The sequence below is a fragment of the Rana temporaria genome, chromosome 5 (genome assembly GCF_905171775.1).
Source record: "Rana temporaria chromosome 5, aRanTem1.1, whole genome shotgun sequence".
Classification (NCBI taxonomy): Eukaryota; Metazoa; Chordata; class Amphibia; order Anura; family Ranidae; genus Rana; species Rana temporaria.
Window position 1 is genome coordinate 8788336 of NC_053493.1, and position 24378 is coordinate 8812713.

A 24378-nucleotide genomic window follows, 5' to 3' on the forward strand; every position below is an offset into this window, starting at 1 on the left:
CCTCGCCTTAAGCCAGCTTAAAAAGAAAACCCAAGTGATGAACCGAAAACTCAAGAATCTAATTGATGTGCTGGGGAGGGTTTAAAAAAAAAAATAGACGTAGACAAGTATTTTAAAGCAAAAATACATCAAAAATATATAAAAAAAAGCAAAAAAAATTTAAAGTGTAAGTAAACCCACCTATCATTTTTAGGCAAGGAAGCTGCCATCTTGACCTATGTTTAATCTTCAACTGCCATGATGCTGCACATGTGATCAGTTATGGCACCAGCCATTGGATGGTTTGACAGTTTGGTTGAGAGCACAACCAATGTGACAGTTAGCAATCCAGGCATGCCGGAAATGTAACTGCTTTTTGAAACTGTTAGAACGATGGGTTTACTTCCGCTTTAAGAATTTATATTAAGATATTTTTGGAAAAAATAAAAATGACTATTTTTGGATACTCAACAATGTGTGGCTTATTATTATATCAATGCTGCCTAAAAGAACAAATCTAGATTTGTGGTGTTTACATTGCCACAACACTGCAACCCCTCACAGATAATGTCATTGGAGCGCAACAAAGAGCCACATGCAAAGTCTTGCATCAAAAATTGTTATTATATGCAGGAAAATTGGGCCTTAGGGGCAGGAAAATTGGGCCTTAGGCACTGGTGGCGGTGCCACAGCACTGCAACCCCTCACAGATACTTTAGTTGGAGCGCATTAATAAGCCCTGCTGCAAAGTATTGCATCAAAAATTGTTATTACACGCCCCTTTTAAACAGGGGCAGAAAAATTGGGCCTTAGGCACAACACTGCAACCCCTCACAGATACTGTTATTGGAGCGCAACAAAGAGCCACATGCAGTCTTGCATCAAAAATTGTTATTATACGCCCCTGTTAAACAGGGGCAGAAAAATTGAGCCTTAGGCACTGGTGGCGGTGCCACGACACTGCAACCCCTCACAGATAATGTCATTGGAGCGCAGCAAAGAGCCACATGCAAAATATTGCATCAAAATTTTTTATTATACGCCCCTGTTAAACAGGGGCAGAAAAATTGGGCCTTAGGCACTGGTGGCAGTGCCACAACACTGCAACCCCTCACAGATACTGTAATTGGAGCGCAAAAAAGAGCCACATGCAAAGTCTTGCATCAAAAATTGTTATTATACGCCCCTGTTAAACAGGGGCAGAAAAATTGGGCCTTAGGCACAACACTGCAACCCCTCACAGATACTGTAATTGGAGCGCAACAAAGAGCCACATGCAAAGTCTTGCATCAAAAATTGTTATTATACGCCTCTGTTAAACAGGGGCAGTAAAATTGAGCCTTAGGCACTGGTGGCGGTGCCACGACACTGCAACCCCTCACAGATAATGTCATTGGAGCGCAGCAAAGAGCCACATGCAGTCTTGCATCAAAAATTGTTATTATACGCCCCTGTTAAACAGGGGCAGACAAATTGGGCCTTAGGCAATGGTGGCGGTGGACAGAACCAACAATGTTCTTACTAGCTATCAGCAAGATCATTGAGGAGGAAAAGGGTATTCAGTCAGCAGCATAACAGGAAATGTCACTCAGCATCAGCATAGGCAGTCTCCAAGGGATCTGACATTTCCCAAAAAATTATTCAGTTACATCAGCATCAGGTGCTTGGTAACTGTTGTTGATCAAAGCCTGATTCATTTTTAGGAAAGTTAGTTGATCGACGGAGTCGGTGGAGAGGCGCACCCTGTGATCGGTCACAAAGCCTCCAGCAGCACTGAATGTGCGTTCTGAAAGAACGCTGGATGCAGGACAAGCCAGTAGCTCAATTGCGTACTGTGCAAGCTCTGGCCAGTGATCCATCCTCAAGACCCAGTAAGCCAGAGGATTTTCGGTGGGGAAGGTGTCCAAGTCTGATCTTGCCCCTAGGTATTCACGCACCATGTAAACCAGACGCTGGCGATGGTTGCTGGAACCGGCGGTCATACCTTGGGGCTGCGGACTAAAAAATTGTCTGAACACATCGGTCAGATGGCCACCTTCTCCACCGCTCCTTCTGTGACTCACCGAAGCCTCAGCAACACGTTGTCCAGGACCAAGATTTGGTAATCCCCCAGGTTCTGGGAACGCGTTGCACAGACCTTTCTGCAAGGCCTCCCAAAGATGTTTCATCTTCTGCTCCCTATGTGACGGCAAGATAAGTTCCGCAACCTTACTCTTGTAACGTGAATCAAGGAGTGTTGCCAACCAGTAATGATCCCTCTCCTTGATACCACGAATACGAGGATCATTACGCAGGCTTTGCAGGATCAGGGAGGCCATGCAGCGTAGGTTTGCTGAGGCATTCGGGGCACAGTCCTCTGGATCACTGAGGACGACAGGATCCACAGCCACCTCATTCCAGCCACGTAAAAGTCCATGGGTTCCTTGGGACTGCAAGTGATCCCTTGAAGATTGCTGCTGATGCTGATGCTGAGTGCTAGGCTCCACCTCCATGCTGCTGATACAATCATCCTCCTCCACCTCGTCCTCCTCCTGTGTGCTAGGCCGGCATGCAGGACCACTGTGTGAATAAAGGGGGCCTTGAGAGGTAAGGAAGTCCTCCTCTTCCTCCCTCTGTTCTGCCGCAAGGGCCCTGTCCATTATTCTACGTAGCGTGTGCTCCAACATGTGAATAAGAGGGACAGTCTCACTGATGCATGCACTGTCACTGCTCCCCATCCTCGTGGCCTCCTCAAATGGTGACAGGACAGTGCATGCATCCCTGATCAAGGCCCACTGGTGTGGGGAAAAAAAACCAAGCTCTCCTGACCCAGTTCTGCTGCCATATTGGCACAGGTACTCATTGATGGCCCTCTGCTGCGTGTGCTGCCGCTGCAGCATGGCCAATGTAGAGTTCCATCTGGTGGGCATGTCACAGGCGGATCTTGGGCAGGTTGTATTCCCTTTGGAGGTCTGTCAGCCGAGCACTAGCATTATATGATCTTTGGAAATGCACAAAGACTTTCCTGGCCTGCTTCAGGACATCCTGTAAGCCCGGGAACCTGCCCAAGAACTGCTGCACCACCATTCCTGGCTTAAGCTGGCATGGCGTCAACCACCTCTGAGCCTGCCCCTGCAGAGCTGACAGAACCTCTGCCCCAGTGTGGCTCCTGTCTCCCAAGCACACCAGCTCTAGCACCGCATGGCATCTCTTTGCCTGCATTCCTGGGTATGCTCCTCGTACGCCTACGGAGCACCGCTGGTTCCGAGGAAACATCAGCACAGGAAGAGGCCACAGAGGAAGAAGAAGAGGAGGGGGTGGAGGAGAGAGGTGTGTCACAACCAGTAGTAGTGTTTTGGAGGCGTGGTGGCGGAACAACCTCCAACACTACTGTACCTTGCCCTGCATCCTTCCCAGCTGCCAGCAGAGTCACCCAATGCGCCGTGAAAGAGAGGTAACGTCCCTGTCCATGCCTGCTGGACCATCAGTCACCGGTAATATGCACCTTACCACTGACCGCCCTGTCCAGCGAGGCATGGACATTGCCTTTCACATGCTGGTAGAGAGCCAGAATCGCCTTCCGTGAGAAAAAGTGGTGTTTGGAAACTTGCCACTGAGGTACCGCACATTCCACAAACTCACGGAAGGGGGCAGAATCTACCATCTGAAAAGGCAGCAGTTGAAGTGCTAGCAATTTCGCTAAGCTAGCATTCAACCGCTGGGCATGTGGATGGCTGGGAGAGTACTTCTTTTGGCGCTGCAGCAGCTGGGGCAGGGAAATTTGCCTGGTACAATCTGCCCTCGGTGTACCGATAGTAGATTGCCCGCATGTACTACTAGGTTGTGACACACCTAATTCTACACCTTCAGTCCTATCAGTGCAGGCTTCAGAGATGACTAAGGGTATAGTGGGGTTGGAGATCCCAGCTGATGAGGGGCAAGGGGAGATCCGCTTTGTTCTTTGGTGTGGGTCTTTCAGGTATGTTTGCCAACTAACTGCATGGCAGGTCGACATATGTCTGGTCAAGCATGTGGTGCCCAAGCGGGTGATGTTTTGGCCACGTGAGATACGCTTGAGACATACTGTATGTTGCAAATAGCAACGGTGCGATCTGATGCACATGTCTCAAAAAAGGCCCACACCAAAGAACTTTTGCAGTAACGCTGAGACACAGCAGCGCCCTGCACAAGCGTAGCTCTGCGATGTAATGCAGTTGGTGTGCTGCCCTTAAGCTGGCCCCTGGAGGGCATCCTGCCTCTTTGGAGATGTGCCTGTGCCTCCTCTCTCCTATCAGGCACCCACGTACAGTCAGTGAACTCATCATCCCCTCCCACCCCATCACTGTCGAAAACCTGGCAGTATGCTGCAGCTGGTGGAACATGACTGCCAGATTGCTGTCCTTCTTGGGCACCCCCTCTCTCTGGGCTCACATTACTGCCTTCCTCTATCTGTGTTCCATCATCGGAGCCTTCAAAACGCTGTGCATCTTCATGCAGCATGTACCCAACACTGTGTTCAAACAGTTCGGGGACTCCTCAGGAGGACATGGTGGAACTAGGGAAGGAGTTAGTGATGCCATTGAGCAGAGGGAAGAGGACGCCTTGGCAGGTACTTTGCCAGACAAAGTAAGCTCAGCCTGGGTGAGAGAGGATGAGGAGGATGAGGACGGCTTGGTCATCCACTCTACCAAATTTGTCTGCATGTTGATCATCCCGAAAACAAGGACGAGCGTGTCAAACGGCCACGTGCTGAAGAGGGTGCACCGTGTCCACCACCAGCACTGTTGCATCTACATGCAGAGCCTGCTTGCCCTCGTGACCCTCTGCCTCTCATTGTTGTCCTTCCAGACATAATAATGGCCTGCAGAGGACAAAGTCAGTACACACACCTCGTAGCTTTAGGTGCAAACTGTAGAGGACACGTGCAGTACACACCAAGTGGGTTTAGGTGCTAAGTAATGAGCACACTAGCAGTATACAACAAATGGGTTTAGGTGCAAAGTAATTAGCACACTTGCACTATACACCAAGTGGGTTTAGGTGCAAAGTAATGAACACGCCGTCGTATCTCTGAGATCCCACGGTCGGAGCTATGCGACTGATTCATAAGAATCAGTTCCGCATAGATCTCCCTTAGATCCGACTGGTGTAAGTGACTTACACCAGTCGAATCTTAGGCTGTAATCTCCCGCCGGCCGCTAGGTGTCGTCGCTTTTTTTTAAACGTTGCATATGCAAATGAGGAGAACCGCCGATTCACGTCCGTACGCCCGCCTGTCGCTCTTTTTCAACGTCGTTTGCGTTCGACTTTTTCCGGCGGATAGCTACCCCTGCTAATATGAGGGGTAGCTAATGTTAAGTATGGCCGACGTTCCCGCGCCGAGTTTTAAAGTTGTTACGTCGTTTGCGTAAGTCCGTCGGGAATACGGATGCCCGTAAGTAACCTCGCCGCCGAAAACAATGACGTCCTAGCTACGTCATTTGGAGCATGCGCACTGGGCTTTTTCGCCGGCGGCGCATGCGCAGTTAAATCGGCACGGGAACGCGCCTGATTTAAATTGTACACTCCCCCTAGCCGCGGAATTTGCATTCCGCCGGGGGGAGTTAGGATCCGATGGTGCAATTTGCGAGGTAATTGCTTTATGAATCATGCACTTGCCTCGCTAAATTGCACCGGCGGGTCGTAAAACAGGTAGATCTGGCGGATCTAAAGATCCGCTGAGCTACATGAATCTGGCCCAGTGTATGGATGTTTTCTATTTGCTCTTTTTTTCTGTTGATTGAGATTAGTGTATTTTTCCAACCAGACTAAATATACAACTATTTTTCAGCGTCAGAAGTAGGGCGGATGCTGTCCTTTTGAAAGTAGCCCCAAACCAAACAAAGACATACAGTATATAATCTTTTCTTTCTTTAGCGCAGAATTCCAATGTGAGGCAGTGCAACCCATTGTTGTGTCGATATTGGGCGGTGGAGATTGGGGGGGGGGGGGTGGGGTTGGAAATATATATATATATATACATTATTCTGGGATTCTACGCTCACAAGCTTCCTCCGGCTTACAATGGCAGCACACACATATATCCTACTGCTGGCAGCCCTCTGCGTAGGAGCAGGTAAGTGGCCACTGATACTATTGATAATATGATATTTTTCTGGGGATTTTTAACATTTTTTGATGTAATAAAAAAAGAAAAAGAAAATAAAATTCTATCAACAAGTAATATATATATTATAACCTAGATATTCTCAATACCCTTTGAGATGATTGGGGCTCGGTTCCATTGCAACTGCCTTAAAATGTGGTTATTATATTCTGCTGTTGTCTGGGGCTGGAGACCCTTAGGTATGTGCGCTTTTTTATTTCGTCTTTTGTTGCCTCCATTTTTTTTTCGAATGCCCTGTACACACGATGGGTTCGTCTGATGAAAACGGACGTGTGTGGGCCCCATCTTTTTTTTTTCCCCATCGGTGAAAAAAAAATAGAACCTGTTTTAAATTTTTCTTATGGTTAGAAAACCAATAGAAAAAAAACGATTGTCTGTGGGGTAAATCCATCGGTCAAAAACCCATGCATGCTCAGAATCGAGTCGACGCATGCTCGGAAGCATTGAACTTAATTTTTCTCAGCACGTCGTAGTGTTTTACGTCACCGCGTTGGACACAATCGGATTTTTAACTGATGGTGTGTAGGCAAGACTGATGAAAGTCAGCTTCATCGGATATCCGACGAAAAAATCCATCGGTTTGTTTTCATCAGATATCCGATCGTGTGTACAGGGCATTATTTCTCCTCTACCCCTCATATTACCACGATCCCCCCCCCCCCCCCGCCAGTTGCAAAATAGTCCTTTTCAGTATGCTTGTTCAAATACCTAAAGCTTCATACACACGATCGGTTTGTCCGATGAACACAGACTGTATTCATCGGACAAACCGATCGTGTGTGGGGCTCCATCATTTTTTTTTCATTGGTGGAAAAAAAACAGAACGGGGTAGATCCACAAAGAAATTACGCCGGCGTATCTATTGATACGCCGCGTAATTTAAAATTTCCCGCGTCGTATCTTTGTTTTGTATCCTCAAAACAAGATACGACGGCATCTCGGCTAGATCCGACAGGCGCACGTCTTAGTACGCCGTCGGATCTAAGCTGCAATTTTTCGGCGACTGCTTGGTGGCGTTTCCGTCGGATTCCGCGTCGAGTATGCAAATGAACTATTTACGGCGATCCACGAACATACGACCGGCCGGCGCATTTTGTTTACGTCGTTTGCGTTCGGCTTTTTCCGGCGTATAGTTAAAGCTGCTGTTATGAGGCGTACTCAATGTTAAGTATGGCCGTCCTTCCCGCGTACAATTTTGAATTTTTTACGTTGTTTGCGTAAGTCGATCGCGAATAGGGATTTGCGTAGTATGACGTCACCGTCGTGAGCATTGGCTTGTTCCGGGTTCATTTCGAGCATGCTCACTGGGATACCCCCACGGACGGCGCATGCGCAGTTAAAAAAAAACGTTGTTTACGCCGGGTCACGACGTATTAACATAAAACACGCCCCCATTACATCCATTTGAATTCTGCGCCATTACGCCGCCAAAGATACACTACGCCGCCGTAACTTACGGTGCGAATTCTTTCAGGATTCAAAAAAAAAAAGAATAAAGTTACGGCGGCGTAGCGTATCTTAGATACTCTGCACCCGGCGCAAAGGTACGAGGATCTGCCCCAGAACATGTTTTACATTTTTCCTATGGATAAAAAAAAAACGATAGAAAAATCCGATCGTCTGTGTGGAACTCCATCGGACAAAAATCCACGCATGCTCAGAATCAAGTCGGCGCATGCTCGGAAGCATTGAACTTAATTTTTTTCGGCTCGTCGTTGTGTTTTACGCCATCGCGTTTGGACACGGTCGGATTTTTGACCGATGATGTGAAGGCAAGACTGATGAAAGTCAGCTTCATCGGATATCCAACGAAAAAATCCATCGGTCTGTTTTCATCAGATATCCGATCGTGTGTACGAGGCTTTAGAGTAAAGGGTAAGATTTGACAATCAGTTTTGACCAGACCGAGGAAAGTGAAAAAAAAAGTCGAAGGACAAGGGTGGAAATTTTTTGTTGAATCCAATAGGAACTATAAAATCTGTCACAGAGGGCGACTCTGTCACTGTAAAGCCTCGGGCACACGATCGGATTTTCTGCGGACAAAGCATCAGACTTTTGTCTGAAGGGCGTTGGCCGTGAACTTGTCTTGCATACAATCGGCAAAGAATTGTCGACCAACAAACACGAGACTACGTGGTTTTTCAGCTCTTTATCGACAGCCTTTGGGCAACTTCTGCTAATGCTCTGTTATGGTGAGCATTGCTTCTGAGCATGCGTGTTTGTACTTTAGATTTTTTTTCCGACGGACGTCTGCACACACGATCGGAAAATCCGACAACACATATCACATTTGTTGTCAGAAAATGTTAAAGCATGCTATCCCCACATTTGTTGGCAGAAAATCCGACAACAATTGCCTGATGGAGCGTACAAACGGTCGGATTATCCAACAAAACCCTTCCATCACACATTCGTTGTTGGAAAATTCAATCGTGTGTACGAGGTTTAGGCTGGGTACTCACGAGCAAACATGTATGGTGAAAGCGGTCCGTCGGACCGTTTTCACCGTACATGCCTGCCAGAGGGCTTCTGTACGATGGTTGTACTAACCATCGTACAGAAGTCCGCGCGTAAACACTACGCGGGGCGTGTCCGCGTCGTCGTCGCCGCGACGATGACGCGGCGATGACGCGGCGACGTGGGCGGGCCTGCCATTTAAAGGCTTCCACGCATGCGTCGAAGTCATTCGACGCATGCGAGGGACGGAATCCAGGAATATTTGCCCGCTGGGAAAAGGCCCGGCGGGCAAATGTTTGCTGGAATTCGGCCCGCTCGCGCCTACACACGACCGAACATGTATGCTGAAACAGGCCCGCGGACCAGTTTCAGCATACATGTTTGGTCGTGTGTACGGGGCCTTAAAGGTAAAGGGTAAGATTTGACAATCAGTTTTGACCAGACCGAGCAAGTGGAAAAAAAAAATCGAAGGACAAGGGTAGAATATTTTTGTTGAATCCAATAGGAACTATAAAATCTGTGACAGAGGGAGGCTCTGTCACTGTAAATCCTCGGACAAAGCCTCAGACTTTTGTCTGAATGGCGTTGGCCAGGAACTTGTATTGCATACAAACGGCAAAGAATTGTTGGCCAACAAACACAAGACTATATGGTTTTTCAGCTCTTTAGCGCCACCCTTTGGGCACATTCTGCTAATGTTGTGTTATGGTGAGCATTGCTTCCGAGCATGCGTGTTTGTTTTTTAGATTTTTGTCCTACGGACATCTGTACACACGATCGGAAAATCCGACAAGACACATTTGTTGTCGGAAAATTTTAACGCATGCTACCCCACATTTGTTGGCAGAAAATCCGACAACAATTGTCTGATGGAGCGTAGAAAGTGGAGTGGAGAAAGCTGCGTTTTTGGCTTCCTCCACATTCTGTGGATCTCAATCAGAACATTCAATCCTGCGATCCAGGATTTGCTAGATGCCTGCAACCTGATTGACTACAGAGATCTGCATGGTCATTATATACTCAGGTCTTAAGCCTCATACACACGATCGGACTTCCATCTGACTTTTCCGTGGATTTTTGTCCGAATGGGCGCTGGCCGTGAACTTATTCTGCTTACACACGGCAGAACATTTTCAGCCAACATTCACTAAAAAAAAAAAAAAAAAAAAATTGTAAAAAAATTCTACATACATCCAATGTACAAACAGGTAATATCAACAAAGGATCTACATTCTGCACATTTATAGTCATTATTAGAGATACCTCCAGATGAATGTTGCAACAAAGTCTAGTTACAGAAGCCACTAAAAATGATCATGATGTGGCTTCCATCTTATGCCTGGTACACACGTAAGGAATCCCTGGTGGTAATCCCGAGGGGAAAACCGAGAACCTGCTCGGTAACTTTCCCCATGTACACACGAGAGGTTTTCCCATCGGAAGTACTGCGGTGAGAGCTTTGGCCGGGAATCCCGGCCGTGTGTATGTTTTCCCATAGGAAAACTACTGGGAAAAAGTTCTCTTTTTTTTCCCCCGCAGTTTTCCTGCCGTGAAATCTCTCATTGCAGTTTTCCTGCTGTGAAAACCGGTCGTGTGTACGAGGCATGAGTGTAGAAGACATGGAAAAAAAATCAGTGGGGTGATCTTCCAACTAATCCGGAACGCAGATTCCCTCCTGCAAAAAACATACTGGAGCTCACATCAGCCTATTTACTCTGCATCTTAGTCATTATTTGTTTAATCTGCCATTCAACCGGAAGTCTAACTATCAGAAGTGGCCATCAGATGCCTAACCTGGCTCTAGCCCAGTGGCGGAATTACCAGGGTCGCAACAGTCGCACTTGCGATGGGGTCCTGGCATTCCATTACTGTCGAGGGGGGCAGCGGGGTTGCTATGAGCGAAGAGCGTGTCTGTCATGGAACAGTAGCACAGAGACACCGGCATTGGCATTCTATTTCCCCGTCCGGCTTCTCTCGCACGGGATGAGAGGACACAGCTGATCTCACTGCTCCCCCTTCTACCCCCTTCCCTCTCTTGTGTATGCTCCTCGGGAAATGTGAGCATGTTAGCTTCACACTTGACTGGAGAGGGGGAGAAGGGGGAGCAGAACATCATTGCCGGTGTCTCTGTGCTACTGTTCCATGACAGACACGCGCTCCGCTCAGAGCCGTGCTGTGCTGAGAAGGCAGATCGCACTGATGGACATTAATAGCATTCACTGATTAGCACTGATAGAAGGCACTGATAGAAGGCACTGATAGAAGGCACTGATAGAGGGCACTAATGGTCACTGATAGGAAGCATTTATGGGTACTGATAGGAGGCACTGATGAGCACTGATAGGAGGCACTAATGGTCCCTGATAGCAGGCACTAATGGTCACTGATAGAAGGCACTGATGGGCAGTTATAGGAGGCACTAATGGTCACTGATAGGAGGCACTGATGAACACTGATAGGATGCACTGATGGGCACTGATAGGAGGCATTGATGAGCACTGATAGGCAGAACTGATAGGAGGCACTAATGTGCACTGATAGGTGGCATTGATGGGCACCGATAGGAGGCATTGATGGGCACTGATAGGCAGCACTGATAGGAGGCACTGATGAGCACTGATAGGTGGCATTGATGGGCACTGATAGGCAGCACTGATAGGAGGCACTAATGTGCACTGATAGGTGGCATTGATGGGCACTGATAGGTGGTACTGATGAGCACTGATAAGCAGCATTGATGGACACTAATTGGTGGCATTGATGAGCACTGATAGATGGCACTGATGATTGGGGCACTGGTTATCAGTGTAAACAATTTACTGACAGTCTTGACAGTTAACGGCAGTCCTTTCCTAACACAGACACAACGTGGGAGGAAAGGGCTGCGGATAACCGACAAGACTATTTACATGTGATCGGCTGATCACATAGTAAAGGGCCACTGTGATTGCGCTGCATGCATGTTCCAGGGGTCATGCGGGAAGCACGGTTTTGAGAGGATGTCCATGGACACCCTTCCAGAATTGGAAGCCCAGGGCTCAGATGGAAGGAGGGCAGGGGGCCCCATCATGGTTTCTTGCACCGGGGCCCTAAAGGTTCTAGTTACACCTCTGCTCTAGCCTATGCTGGTTATTGAGCTCCAATGTAAAACTAGCTATAGAATCCCAGACCAGAAGGGACAGGGTTAACTATAGGCTAACAGGAGTTGAATAAAAAAGCTACTGCAATAAACAGGTTTACCTACTAATATACTGGAAGATGACCACAACACACATAGACCTAGCTATCTGGTATTGTGCATCAGCATCAGGAATATGAGATGAAAGGTCCGCCTGAGGCTGGGGAGAGTCACACTCTGAAGTGTCACCTGAGCCATCACACCTGCCAGCGCGATGTGTTCACCAGAGCGGAGCGGAGACCAGGAGACAGCATAGTGCTGGGTGGAAGGCATGAGCTAGGACCTCCTAGCAAACAATCATTGAGCAGCTCCTACCCCCACCCTCCATCCAGCTACGGCCTTCTGCCTCGCGCCCTGGAGTTAACAGGAGAGCGGCGGAGGCCTGAGGCAGGCAGAGCTGTGGTCACGATCTACCTGTCGGCCATCCTGGGTCGATCACGATCGACAGCTTGCTGACTAATAGAGTATCCATACCTCCCAACTGTCCCTGATTTGGAGCAATGTCCCTCTGTCCCTCATTCCTCCTCCTTTGTCCCTCATTTTGGTCTGATCTATAGAGTTGTATATAAAATGCACTTTTTATCTTTCAGAAAGTGTTTCCTAGCGCTAAACCTTTCATCTGGTTTCTAAATTGCTGCATTTGTAAATTCCAAAAGCCAATATAAAGGAATAGTAGTGGAAAAAAAGCACTTGTGGGATTAAACAATCTTATTTTGTTGTACAATTCCCCTTTAAGGGGGAGTGGCAAGGGGTGTGTCCTATGCCTGCATACTTTTGCTGATAGGTGTCCCTCATTCCCATCTCAGAAATTTGGAAGTTGTGGAGTATCTAGAATATCAAGCAAGGTTCTATTGATTGACTTAGGGAGAGCATCACCTTTGGGGTGATAAGTTGTGGTTTAATTTTTGTGAACGTTCAGCAGAAGTAATTCTTTAATTAGCTTGCTCTTAAAATCCCTGATCTGAGTGTAACCATGGGGTAGGCTGTAATGGATAAAATAGTTCTCCCAAAGCATTGCCACAATTATAAATGTCCTTTGATCCCTGGTAGGAACAGCTTGGGTGTATTGGGTAAAGTGGTTGGTCGCCACCAGTACATTTCCAATTTCTCTTGAACCATTGACAATCCAGAGAAAAATCTAATAGCTAGATTCACATAGAGTTAGGCCGGCGTATCAGTACATTTCCGATCGAATGCTCCGCCCACAAGCTATAGTAGAATTCTAATGCTGTATGACACTAGTAATAATTATATTTATTAATTATTATTACTGGTCAACCAACATTAAAATTCTTCTGTAGCCTATGAGCGGAGCATTTGACCATAAATGTCCGATCGTGGCGATTGTATGTTTTTGGATGCTTCGTCGAATCTTCATGTCTCTATAATGTCGAATCTTTTCTTTCTATGTCAAATAATTTTTAGACTAATAGAGTTAGGTTAGGCACATTCAACCGCAGGTTCGAGAGAAACAGGTCGCTATTGTTCACTGTCGTGTCGAATCTTCTATCTGTATCGAACTGTTGTCGCAACAAAACGAAAATAAAGCATTTTTATGTCGGATCTTTCGGATTTTGGATTCTGCGCATTCGTTATGGTTTGTTAAAAACAAACGCGAAAATCCCCAAAATTCATCGACATCGACTGTTGGCAACACGTCTCATTTAAAGGGGTTGTAAAGGTAAAAAAAATTCACCTTTAAGCCTCGTACACACGATCAGTCCATCCGATGAGAACGGACAGATGGACCGTTTTCATCGGTTAACCGATGAGGCTGACTGATGGTCCGTCGCGCCTAGACACCATCGGTTAAAAAAACGATCATGTTAGAATGCGGTGACGTAAAACACAACGACCTGCTGAAAAAAACGAAGTTCAATGCTTCCAATCATGCGTCGAGTGAGGAAAAGCTGATCAACAGTTTTTCCTGTTTAAGTCGTGATCAGTCGTGATTGGACACGGTTGAGCACGCGGTAAAGAGCCTCCGTCTGAAGCTCTTTACCGGGATCAGTGCAGTGGTGTGTCAAACATGTGCCCCACGGGCACGCGGCGGCTGTTATCCTGCTGGATGTCAAATGACGTCCAGTCAGGATAACTGAACCACCGTCCGGCCATCATTTTGCTATAGGCTAGGCGGGAAGTGGTTAAGAAGGTTTTCTTTTGTCTCTTCTTGCTCTGGATGTCTGCATCGAGTTGGGTATTTTCCCCTTTTCTCCATTGCCTTTTGCCCTCCTTCTTTGTTCAGTTTTTTAAATGGCCTCATCAGATAACCACTTTTCTTTCTTGCATTTCTTCTTCTTCTTTGAGATGATCTTCTTCTTTGGGATGGTTTTCTTCTTTGGGATGGTTTTCTTATTTGGGATGGTCTTCTTCTTTGGGATGGTTTTCTTCTTTGGGATGGTTTTCTTCTTTGGGATGGTCTTCTTCTTTGGGATGGTTTTCTTCTTTGGGGTGGTTTTCTTCTTTAGGATGGTTTTCTTCCTTGGGATGGTCTTCTTCTTTGGGATGGTTTTCTTTTTGGGATGGTTTTCTTCCTTGGGATGGTTTTCTTCCTCGGGATGGTTTTCTTCTTTGGGATGGTCTTCTTCTTTGGGATGGTTTTGTTCTTTAGAAAGGTTTTCTTTTTTGGGATGGTTTTCTTCCTTGGGATGGTCTTCTTCTTTGGGATGGTTTTCTTCTTTGGGATGGTCTTCTTCTTTGGGATGGTCTTCTTCTTTGGGATGGTCTTCTTCTTTGGGATGGTTTTCTTCCTTGGGATGGTTTTCTTCTTTGGGATGGTTTTCTTCTTTGGGATGGTTTTCTTCTTTGGGATGGTCTTCTTCTTTAGGATGGTTTTCTTTTTTGGGTTGGTTTTCTTCCTTGGGATGGTTTTCTTCTTTGGGATGGTTTTCTTCTTTAGGATGGTTTTCTTTTTTGGGATGGTTTTCTTCCTTGGGATGGTCTTCTTCTTTGGGATGGTTTTCTTCTTTGGGATGGTCTTCTTCTTTGGGATGGTCTTCTTCTTTGGGATGGTTTTCTTCTTTGGGATGGTCTTCTTCTTTAGGATGGTTTTCTTTTTTGGGTTGGTTTTCTTCCTTGGGATGGTCTTCTTCTTTGGGATGGTTTTCTTCTTTAGGATGGTTTTCTTTTTTGGGATGGTTTTCTTCCTTGGGATGGTCTTCTTCTTTGGGATGGTTTTCTTCTTTGGGATGGTCTTCTTCTTTGGGATGGTCTTCTTCTTTGGGATGGTTTTCTTCTTTGGGATGGTCTTCTTCTTTAGGATGGTTTTCTTTTTTGGGTTGGTTTTCTTCCTTGTGATGGTCTTCTTCTTTTGGATGGTTTTCTTTTTTGGGTTGGTTTTCTTCCTTGGGATGGTCTTCTTCTTTAGGATGGTTTTCTTTTTTTGGGTTGGTTTTCTTCCTTGGGATGGTCTTCTTCTTTGGGATGGTTTTCTTCTTTAGGATGGTTTTCTTTTTTGGGATGGTTTTCTTCCTTGGGGTGGTCTTCTTCTTTGGGATGGCCTCAATTCCTGAACCTTTTGAATAACCCCCAGCCTAAACAACCCACAGCAAAAATGCACACTCACCAAATCAGGTGGAGAGTACATGCAGTCCTCCGCTAGCCGCTGATTGTGCTTGAAGCTTTATATCCAAACCAGCCAAACTCAGATTCTTTTTTTTGGGGGGGGGGGGGGATTAATGATTGAGTTAGTCTATCAAAGAAAGAAATTTAACAAAAGGAAGAAAAAACATTACATTGGTGAAAACAGGGGTGTGCTTATCATTTTATCACTATGAATGTAGAAGTTTCATCTGCTTTTATCGAGTCACACTTTAAATTGTTCTCTTTTAGCTTATTCCCTGCAATGTTACACATGCAGCTATGAACTCAGCAACAGCAACTGCAAGACAGCGACGACCTGCCCATCCGGATCCGGCTACTGCCAGACGGACTTAGTAACTGCTTCAGCAGGTAAGACTTAACAAAACATTACTAATCCGCCTAATAACCTCTTGATGCACACACATATGCAGTGCCTTGAAAAAGTATTCATACCCCCTGAAAGGTTCCACATTTTGTCATTTTACAACCAACAACGTCAATATATTTTATAATATCAAACAAAAGTAAGTACACCCCTCACATTTTATGTAAATATTTTCTTCTATCTTTTCATGTGACAACACTGAAGAAATGACACTTTGCTACAATGTTGTGTAGTGAGTGTACAGCTTGTATAACAGTGTAGATTTGCTGTCCCCTCAAAATAACTGAACACACAGCCATTAATGTCTAAACCGCTGGCAACAAAAGTGAGTACACCCCTAAGTGAAAATGTCCAAATTGGGCCAAAAGTGTCATTATTTTCCAGCACTGCCTTGACCCTCTTGGGCATTGAGGTCACCAGAGCATCACAGGTTGTCACGGGAGTCCTCTTCCCCTCCTCCATGATGACATCACAGAGCTGGTGGATGTTGGAGACCTTGCGCTCCTCCACCTTCTGTTTGAGGATGTCTCACAGATGATCAATAGGGTTTAGGTCTGGAGACATGCTTGGCCAGTCCATCACCTCTACCCTCAGCTTCTTTAGCAAGGCAGTGGTGGTCTTGGAGGTGTGTTTGGGGTCGTTATCATGTTGGAATACTGCCCTGCGGCCCAGTCTCTCTGCTTCAGTATGTCACAGTACATGTTGGCATTCATGGTTCCCTCAATGATCTGTAGCTCCCCAGTGCCGGCAGCACTCATGCATCCCCAAACCATGACACTCCCACCACCATGCTTGACTGTAGACAAGACACACTTGTCTTTGTCCTCCTCACCTAGTTGCCGCCACACACGCTTGTCACCATCTGACCCAAATATGTTTCTCTTGGTCTCATCAGACCACAGGACATAGTTCCAGTAATCCATGTCCTTAGTCTGCTTGTCTTCAGCAAACTGTTTGTGGGCTTCCTTGTGCATCATCTGGGACGACAGCCATGCAGACCAATTTGATGCAGTGTGCGGTGTATGGTCTGAGCACTGACAGGCTGACCCCCCACACCTTCAACCTCTGCACCAATGCTGGCAGCACTCATACGTCTATTTCCCAAAGACAACCTCTGGATATGACACTGAGCATGTGCACTCAACTTCTTTGGTCGACCATGGCAAGGCCTGTTCTGAGTGGAACTTGTCCTGTTAAATCGCTGTATGGTCTTGGCCACCATGCTGCAGCTCAGCTTCAGGATCTTGGCCGAGGCCAGTTATAGCGAACCTTGGCACCCCTGATGTTTTGGAACTACATTTCCCATAATGCTCATGCACTCTGCAGTGTAGTTGAGCACCATGGGAAATGCAGTTTCAAAACAACTGGGGTGCCAAGTAACATCTTTTGAAAACCATTTATCATTTTCCTTTCACTTCACAATTATGTGCCACTTTGTGTTGGTCTATCACATAAATTCCCAATAAAATACATTTACATTTTTGGTTGTAAGATGACAAAATGTGGAAAATGTCAAGGGGTATGAATACCTTTTCAAGGCACTGTATGCGACCCTGTTAAAACAACTTACTGTGCTGAGAGCACTCTCCCAGCACAGTAGCCATTGATGGTTGGTAAGCTCCCGATGCATACTTGTGATCGTGAGCTTTCCGATCATGTCATTCTACAGGACAAGAAGGAAGAGGTAGTTGCCATAAGTGGTCACAATAAAAAACAGCAACCAGTCTGTTGGCATGGTACCTGCTTAGGTGACAGGTTTTCTGGTAGCGAGGGGTCGGTGGTTTGACTCCCTTGTTAGCTATCCTTCTCTGCCGGTCCCTGGGAGTGGACTAGCATTACAAAGAATTCTAACCTGCTAACTAGATATTGAAAAAGAAGAGATAATTGAGACCACGCATGAGGGCCACACTATGTGCTCAGCGGGACCCCATTCTGTTACTGGGAATGAGGTCGCTACTGTGCCCCATCAGATGCTGCCAGTGTGCATATCAATTGCCGCTACTGTGCCCCATCAGATGCTGCCAGTGTGCCCATCAATTGCTGCTACTGTGCCTCATCATATGCTGCCATTGTGCCCATCAATTGCCACTACTGTGCCCCATCAGGTGCTGCCAGTGTGCCCATCAATTGCCGCTACTGTGCCCCATCAGATGCTGGCAGTGTGCCCATCAATTGCGGCTACTGTGTCCCATCAGATGGTGTCAGTGGGCCCATCAATTGCCGCTACTGTGCCCCATCAGATGCTGCCAGTTTGCCCATCATTTGCCGCTACTGTGCCCCATCAGATGCTTGTGCCCATCAATTGCCGCTACTGTGCCCCATCAGATGCTGCCAGTGTGCCCATCAATTGCTACTACTGTGCCCCATCGGATGCTGCCAGTGTGCCCATCAATTGCCGCTACTGTGCCCCATCAGATGCTGCCAGTGTGCCCATCAATTGCCGCTACTGTGCCCCATCAGATGCTGGCCGGCACTTACCTTTGTCTAGGAGCGGGTCAGCGGCGGTCTCCTGCACGTCCTCCATGTCTTCTTCCGTCCTCTCTCAGGCTTCCAATAACAGCGCCTGACGTTTCAGCCAATCAGGTGACCGGTAACAGACCCGGCAACCTGATTGGCTGAAAGGCGGATTCAGTGTGTTAGCAAACCAAATTCCTTCGCTTTGCTAACACACAACAATCATAGATAGATTCTATCTATGGTGATTACCCGGCTGTGGGCCCGATAGCGCCCGCGTGGGTCGCTATTGCGGTAGTTCCACCCCTGGGCTCAGCCTGTCCCTCCGCATACAACACATATATCAGTAGAAGTGTGTAGGACATGAGACAAAGCAGCTTAAGGAGGAATTCCATACCTTGGACACTGCACACATGTGGTTGATCTCTGAGTTGGTTTGACTCTTCACATGACCATGGCTCCCACCTGCCTGGCCCTGAGCATTGGTGAGCATGCCTTTGGGTGAAGTGTAACCCCATGTGCAGGGGTTTGTGACCTATTTCTTTGCCTAATGTAGCCCAAAAGAAACACCCCCATGTGACCCTTCTTTGGTGCCCAACAAGAAGGGGAACCATGGAGGACGTGACAACCACCCCATCACCCTACCCTTACACATTGCCCTATACAAGCCTATGGGAAAGGAAATGCAGGTTAGGAGAAGGTTAAATGCAGGTCCAATGCATCTGTCAAACTGATGTCAAATGGGCCCTATATTTCCCTGTTGAAGTCCTCCGACACAGGCCAGGAACTTATAGGGAGCCTTAGAAAGTGGGAAGAGAGGGGCAAGCTGGATTTACATAGTAAAAGTCAGGATTGTATATAAATCCAGATGCCTATAGCTCTGGATCTACTGATTATAATGACATATTGTTAATGTGACAGACCTAGCCGGCAGAGGCGTCCCTAGGGGGGGGCCAGAGGGGGCCCTGACCCCCCCAACATCCTGCTGTGCCCCACCATGTGCCCCCCCAAAAAAAAAAAAAAAAAAAATGTTTTTTTTTTTTTTTTTTTTGCAATTTTTGTATTTTGCTCCCCGAGAGGGAGAGCATCCCCAGTCAGCTCTGCAGGGGATTCCTCCCCCTCCCTGTGCTCGCCGACACTGCATAATGCGAGCGCTCACACAACCAGATATTCTAGCCTGGGCCGTGTTTAAGTGTGTGCACTGCATATATTTAATATATTTATAAATGATATTGGGTCTGAGATCAAAAGTAAAATTTCTGTCTTTGCAGATGACACCAAGCTATGCAGTGGAATAACATCCTTGCAGGATGTCTCCAATTTACAAGCCAACCTCAATGCTCTGTCTAATTGGGCGACTAAGTGGCAGATGATTGGTTTAATGTTTAATGGTTTAATGTTGATAAATGTAAAGTTATGCACTTGGGGGCTAAGAATATGCATGCATCATACATGCTAGGGGGAGTACAACTGGGGGGATCTGTAGTGGAGAAGGATCCGGGGGTTTTGGTAGATCATAAGCTCAATAATAACATGCAATGCCAAGCTGCGGTTTCCAAAGCGAGCAAAGTCCTTTCTTGTATTAAGAGAGGTATGGCCTCCAGAGACAGAGATATCATTTTGCCCCCCTGTACAAATCATTAGTAAGACCTCATCTGGAATATGCAGTTCAGTTTTGGGCCCCAGTTCTCAAAAAGGACATCGGAGAACTGGAGAAAGTGCAGAGAAGGGCAACCAAACTGATAAGAGGCATGGAGGAGCTCAGCTATGAGGAAAGATTAGAGGAACTGAATTTATTCACTCTAGAGAAGAGGAGAATAAGGAGGGAAATGATCAACATGTACAAATATATGAGGTCCATACAGTGAACTTGGTGTTGAGTTATTCACTTTACGGTCAACCCTGAGGACAAGGGGGCACTCTTTACGTCTAGAGGAAAAGAGATTTCACCTCCAAATACGGAAAGGTTTCTTCACAGTAAGAGCTGTGAAAATGTGGAACAGACTCCCTCCAGACGTGGTTCTGGCCAGCTCAGTAGACTGCTTTAAGAAAGGCCTGGATTCTTTCCTGAATGTACAGAATATAACTGAGTACTAACATTTATAGGTATTGTTGATCCAGGGTAAATCCGATTGCCTCTCGGGGATCAGGAAGGAATTTTTTTCCCTGCTGTAGCAAATTGGATCATGGCTCTGCTGGGGTTTTTTGCCTTCCTCTGGATCAACTGTGGGTATGGAGTTGGGTGTATGGGATAGTACTGTGTTTTTTATTTTGTTTGTTTATTTTGTTTTTTTATTTTTGTGGTTGAACTGGATGGACTTGTGTCTTTTTGCAACTTGACTAACTATATATAACTATGTAACTGTAATCACTGAACTACATTATCTCCATCCCTTCTCCCCCCCCCCATTTGTCTCCCTCCCCCTCTCCTGTTCTTTCAAAACATTCACAATTTACTTTCACTTTCAGTTATACGATGCAAATTCGTATAATATACGATGCAAATTCCTTTCCTGCATCCACAGATTGCAGGAAAGAAACTTGCATGATTCCCCCATCAACAGACAGTGGTGACAGGGGAATATCCCTCCTGCCCAGCAATTATATTCTCCCGACAAACAGTGATTATCACTAGTGACTATACAGCAACCACTAGTGATAATTATAAGAGAATCTGCTCATTAATGGTTCAAATCTCAGCCAGTTTCTGCTGAACCAGCTGAGATTTAAACTGTCTATGGCTGGTCTTAGCTCTTAGGCAGCCCATACATTGATTAGCGCTGTGGAGTGTCGGCTTCCTGGCGGGATCGGGCATGTGGGATTTCAAACACACCCAAGCCCATCTCTATTGGTTGTAGACTGTTGAGCTCCCTGCAGGTTGCTTAGCAGCAGTGGACCCTTCTCTGACATGCTGATCGGGATGCAATCCAGGTGATGCTCCTAGTCAATTCCTAGTGTTAAATATATATCAGTGATTTTATTGATCAAAGCCCACACTTTACAGGCATAGAGCCCACATGGCTGCTGATCATACGGTTGATTATATTCATGTGGTTGTACTCTTGATGCTAATAAATACTGTGTTTATTAGATCTGACTGGGAGCATCACAGCATCATATATTTTCTTGGTGTGCTGGTGACATATATCTCTTGTTTTCTGCCACCCTGGGGGGGGGCCCAGGATAGTAGGAAGGGAGCTCACTGCAGAACATGTGAAAGGGCCCATAGTGGGATCGTAGTAAAGGGCCCCAGGATATATATATATATAATTGCATTTTATAGTTGGCCCCCCTACTTCTGTCCCTGTCCCCCCATGTGCCCCCCCTAAATATGAAAGCTGGAGACGCCACTGCTAGCCGGGACAGAGGCTTTTGGAGAGGACTGAGTGCTAGCCTCTTGCCTTCCGATCATGGGCCATGGATTTTTTTTTTTTTTTTTTTTTTTTTTTTTTTTTTTTTTTACCAGCATTTCTTTTTTATTGGAGTATTCTTTACTGTGGGTACCTCAGCATACTTTTTGAGGTAGAAGCTCACTACTTATTAAAAACAACTCAAGAGCAGTGTGTCCGACACTCCACCATCATTACAAAGAGGAAATGGATAAATCTGGTCTACAAAAATAAAATGTGATTATGTGATCAACTGCTTTACTAATTCCTTTAATAGGACAGATCAGTGAAAGACTTGGTGTGTTTTTTCATAGAACCAGCCAAGTCCGAGATCTCCCTCCACCTGATGGACTGCAGAGATCGGTGCAGAGATTCCTCAGATCTCACAGTGGATAAACGCTTATCTAGCTCTTCTATTCTTGATGAAATGTGGAGTAACTCCGTCTTCTTGCTTGCTATCTGACTTTGTAGCTGACTAACATGGTCAACTAGCAAGGTCTTGTCAGTCCGTAATTCTGTGTTGATTTGCTCTTCTTTGTCCAAAATAGCTTGCAGCTCAGCAATCTGACTACTCATAGTATTTGTATTTAAATCTTGAAGTGTATTGCCACTCAGCAGCAAGTTCATCTGCTCCATCCGATCTTTATGGATTTTAAGGGAACAATACTCCTTGCGAGTTGTATGCCTGGGGACCATGAAGTAATGTTACTTTGGATTTAAGTCCATGTCCCCCCAAAACACACAGACTCTGGAACCCTGTATATGCCATATTAGAAAGACTGACTGATTCATACTGTTAGGTGGTGCTGATGTCACCTCCAGCCACTTGTCTGTCTGTTGCCTTTTATAATGTAAATGAGTCTAGTGTGGCTTCTCTTTCAGCTATTGTTGTCTGGGCTAATTAACCCTGCAATTATATAAGGGGTTCTGTGTTTAAACGTGTGATAATGTATCATCTACTGTGTGAAGCTCAGTGACAAGTCTGACCTGTAGTGAAATCCTGATTTATCATCACAATGACCAGGCTGCTTAACCTCCCTGGCGGTATGATTCTTTCAGAAAAAAGGTGCTGAAAGCGGTACCATTATTTGCAAGGAAATTTGGCGTTTTATACTGTAGGCCTGTCATTTTTAGGAATAACTCACTTAAATCTGACCAAACAAGATTCTAATAGGCATCCCGGGTATGAAATTTTTTTAACAACAAAATTATAAATTATAATATAATAAATAATTATAAATAATTATAACAAATAATAACATAATTATAATAAAAATTATTCAATAATGTAATCAACTCAAAATCACTGAAATTTGCTCAGTTGCAGAATTGTCGCTGTCATTATTTTTTATTTTTTATGGCGAATTTCCCCACAAATCGCTATCACACAATTCTGCAAGTCATTATAATTTATTATCGCTGTTTTCTAGCTGCTCTAAAACCATTTTTGACATAAAAAGACACCTTTGGTTGCTATGGACAATCTACAGTTTGCAGGCAGAAAGAAAAGTTTTTATTATATAAAAGTACATGTAGGGCACTGGGCAGACCACTAGGGACAAGGGGGGTGTGTATTTTTTACATACAGTACTGTAATCTATACGATTACAGTATACTGTATGTAATGTGTTTGTTTACGTTTTTGAATTTGGCGCCATTCTCCGCTCCCGTGCGTCGTAACGTCGCAGGGAACGGAGATCGGCGGCACAGGAGGATGCTGTGTGAATCGAGCGAGGTCCCGCTCGCTCACACAGCGCCGTGGCATCGCTAGATCCAGGGACAAGGTAAGTAAACACTCCCTGTGGATCCAGCGAGGGATTAGTTAATTAGCTCATGTTAATTAGGTTTCTGGTCACAGGTGTATTTTTAGAGTAATAAAAGCAGGAGGTGTGCACCTCCTCTTTTTACTGTATATAAGACTTGTATTCCTTTCAATGAAATCTCATTCCTGTTTGACCCTCAACACAGAGCCTCGTCTCGTACTTGGGGGGAGAATTATTCGTATGGCTTTCTTGTTCGGCTGGTTGGAGTTTTCGGTAGCTGCCTTTGTGTTCGGGAATGGAATGTCCTAAATGACTTAAACCCCTTTCATACTCGGGGTTTCGTTACAGTTAACACCAAAAGTCTGCTACTTGCTTATGTATTCTTTCCTCATATGCTTAGCTTGAATTGGCCGGATTTGTGACATGCACACTTTAAGAGAAAAATATCATGCTAGAGTTTGAAGATTGTTCCATTTGTTCTCTCTCTGTAGCTGGATCATCTGTAACTGTGATCACCAAGAACTGTACAGCCACCTGCACGCCAAGCAGTAGCACCATTGCCACGGCTTCAATCTCTACAGCCTGCTGCACCACTGACCTGTGCAATGTCAGCGCAGCCATCAGCATCAAGTCCAGCTATGCCGCCATTTTCCTGGTGATGGGAACCATCCTGATGTTCTTCAGTGACTCACTTCTCTAATATATGATGTGAGGTAACAGATTGTCCAACCTGCATCAATAAACCTACTGTAATAAAAGTCTTGGTGTTGTGTGACTGTTTCTTGCCATGTCTACATTATTGGATATCAGACGCCTGCATTGGGAGCCCATCTGTTACATGATGTCTTATGCAAAAATACCCATGGTGCTATTTCTTCCTCTCGAGGAATTTCTGTGCTGACTATTTTCTGATATCCAACCAGAAGCATTATACTTGAAAAGAGTTAGACGAACTTCTCAGGCTGAGCAAAAGTTCAGCCCTGACATCACCTGTCCGCTTGTTCGGCGAACACCCGAATTTGCGGGGAGCTCAGTAGGATGTTTGC

General features: G+C 45.8%; 1 protein-coding gene across 1 annotated transcript; it reads left to right on the plus strand.

The window, feature by feature from the left end:
* The first annotated feature begins 5965 nt into the window (after positions 1 to 5965).
* Positions 5966 to 24093, plus strand: LOC120939782 (lymphocyte antigen 6E-like). The gene is made up of 3 exons (XM_040352137.1): positions 5966 to 6073; positions 15591 to 15710; positions 23824 to 24093. The coding sequence occupies exons 1-3, from the start codon at positions 6022 to 6024 to the stop codon at positions 24030 to 24032; spliced, it is 381 nt and encodes a 126-aa protein (XP_040208071.1). The 5' UTR covers positions 5966 to 6021; the 3' UTR covers positions 24033 to 24093.
* Positions 24094 to 24378: the final 285 nt, after the last annotated feature.

Bases quoted from the DNA above. Each gene is read 5' to 3' on its own strand.
- LOC120939782 (XM_040352137.1), top strand. From the start codon at position 6,022: ATGGCAGCACACACATATATCCTACTGCTGGCAGCCCTCTGCGTAGGA. The intron at 6,074-15,590 runs GTAAGTGGCCAC...GTTCTCTTTTAG, and splicing joins AGCCCTCTGCGTAGGAGCAG to CTTATTCCCTGCAATGTTAC. The intron at 15,711-23,823 runs GTAAGACTTAAC...CTCTCTCTGTAG, and splicing joins CTTAGTAACTGCTTCAGCAG to CTGGATCATCTGTAACTGTG.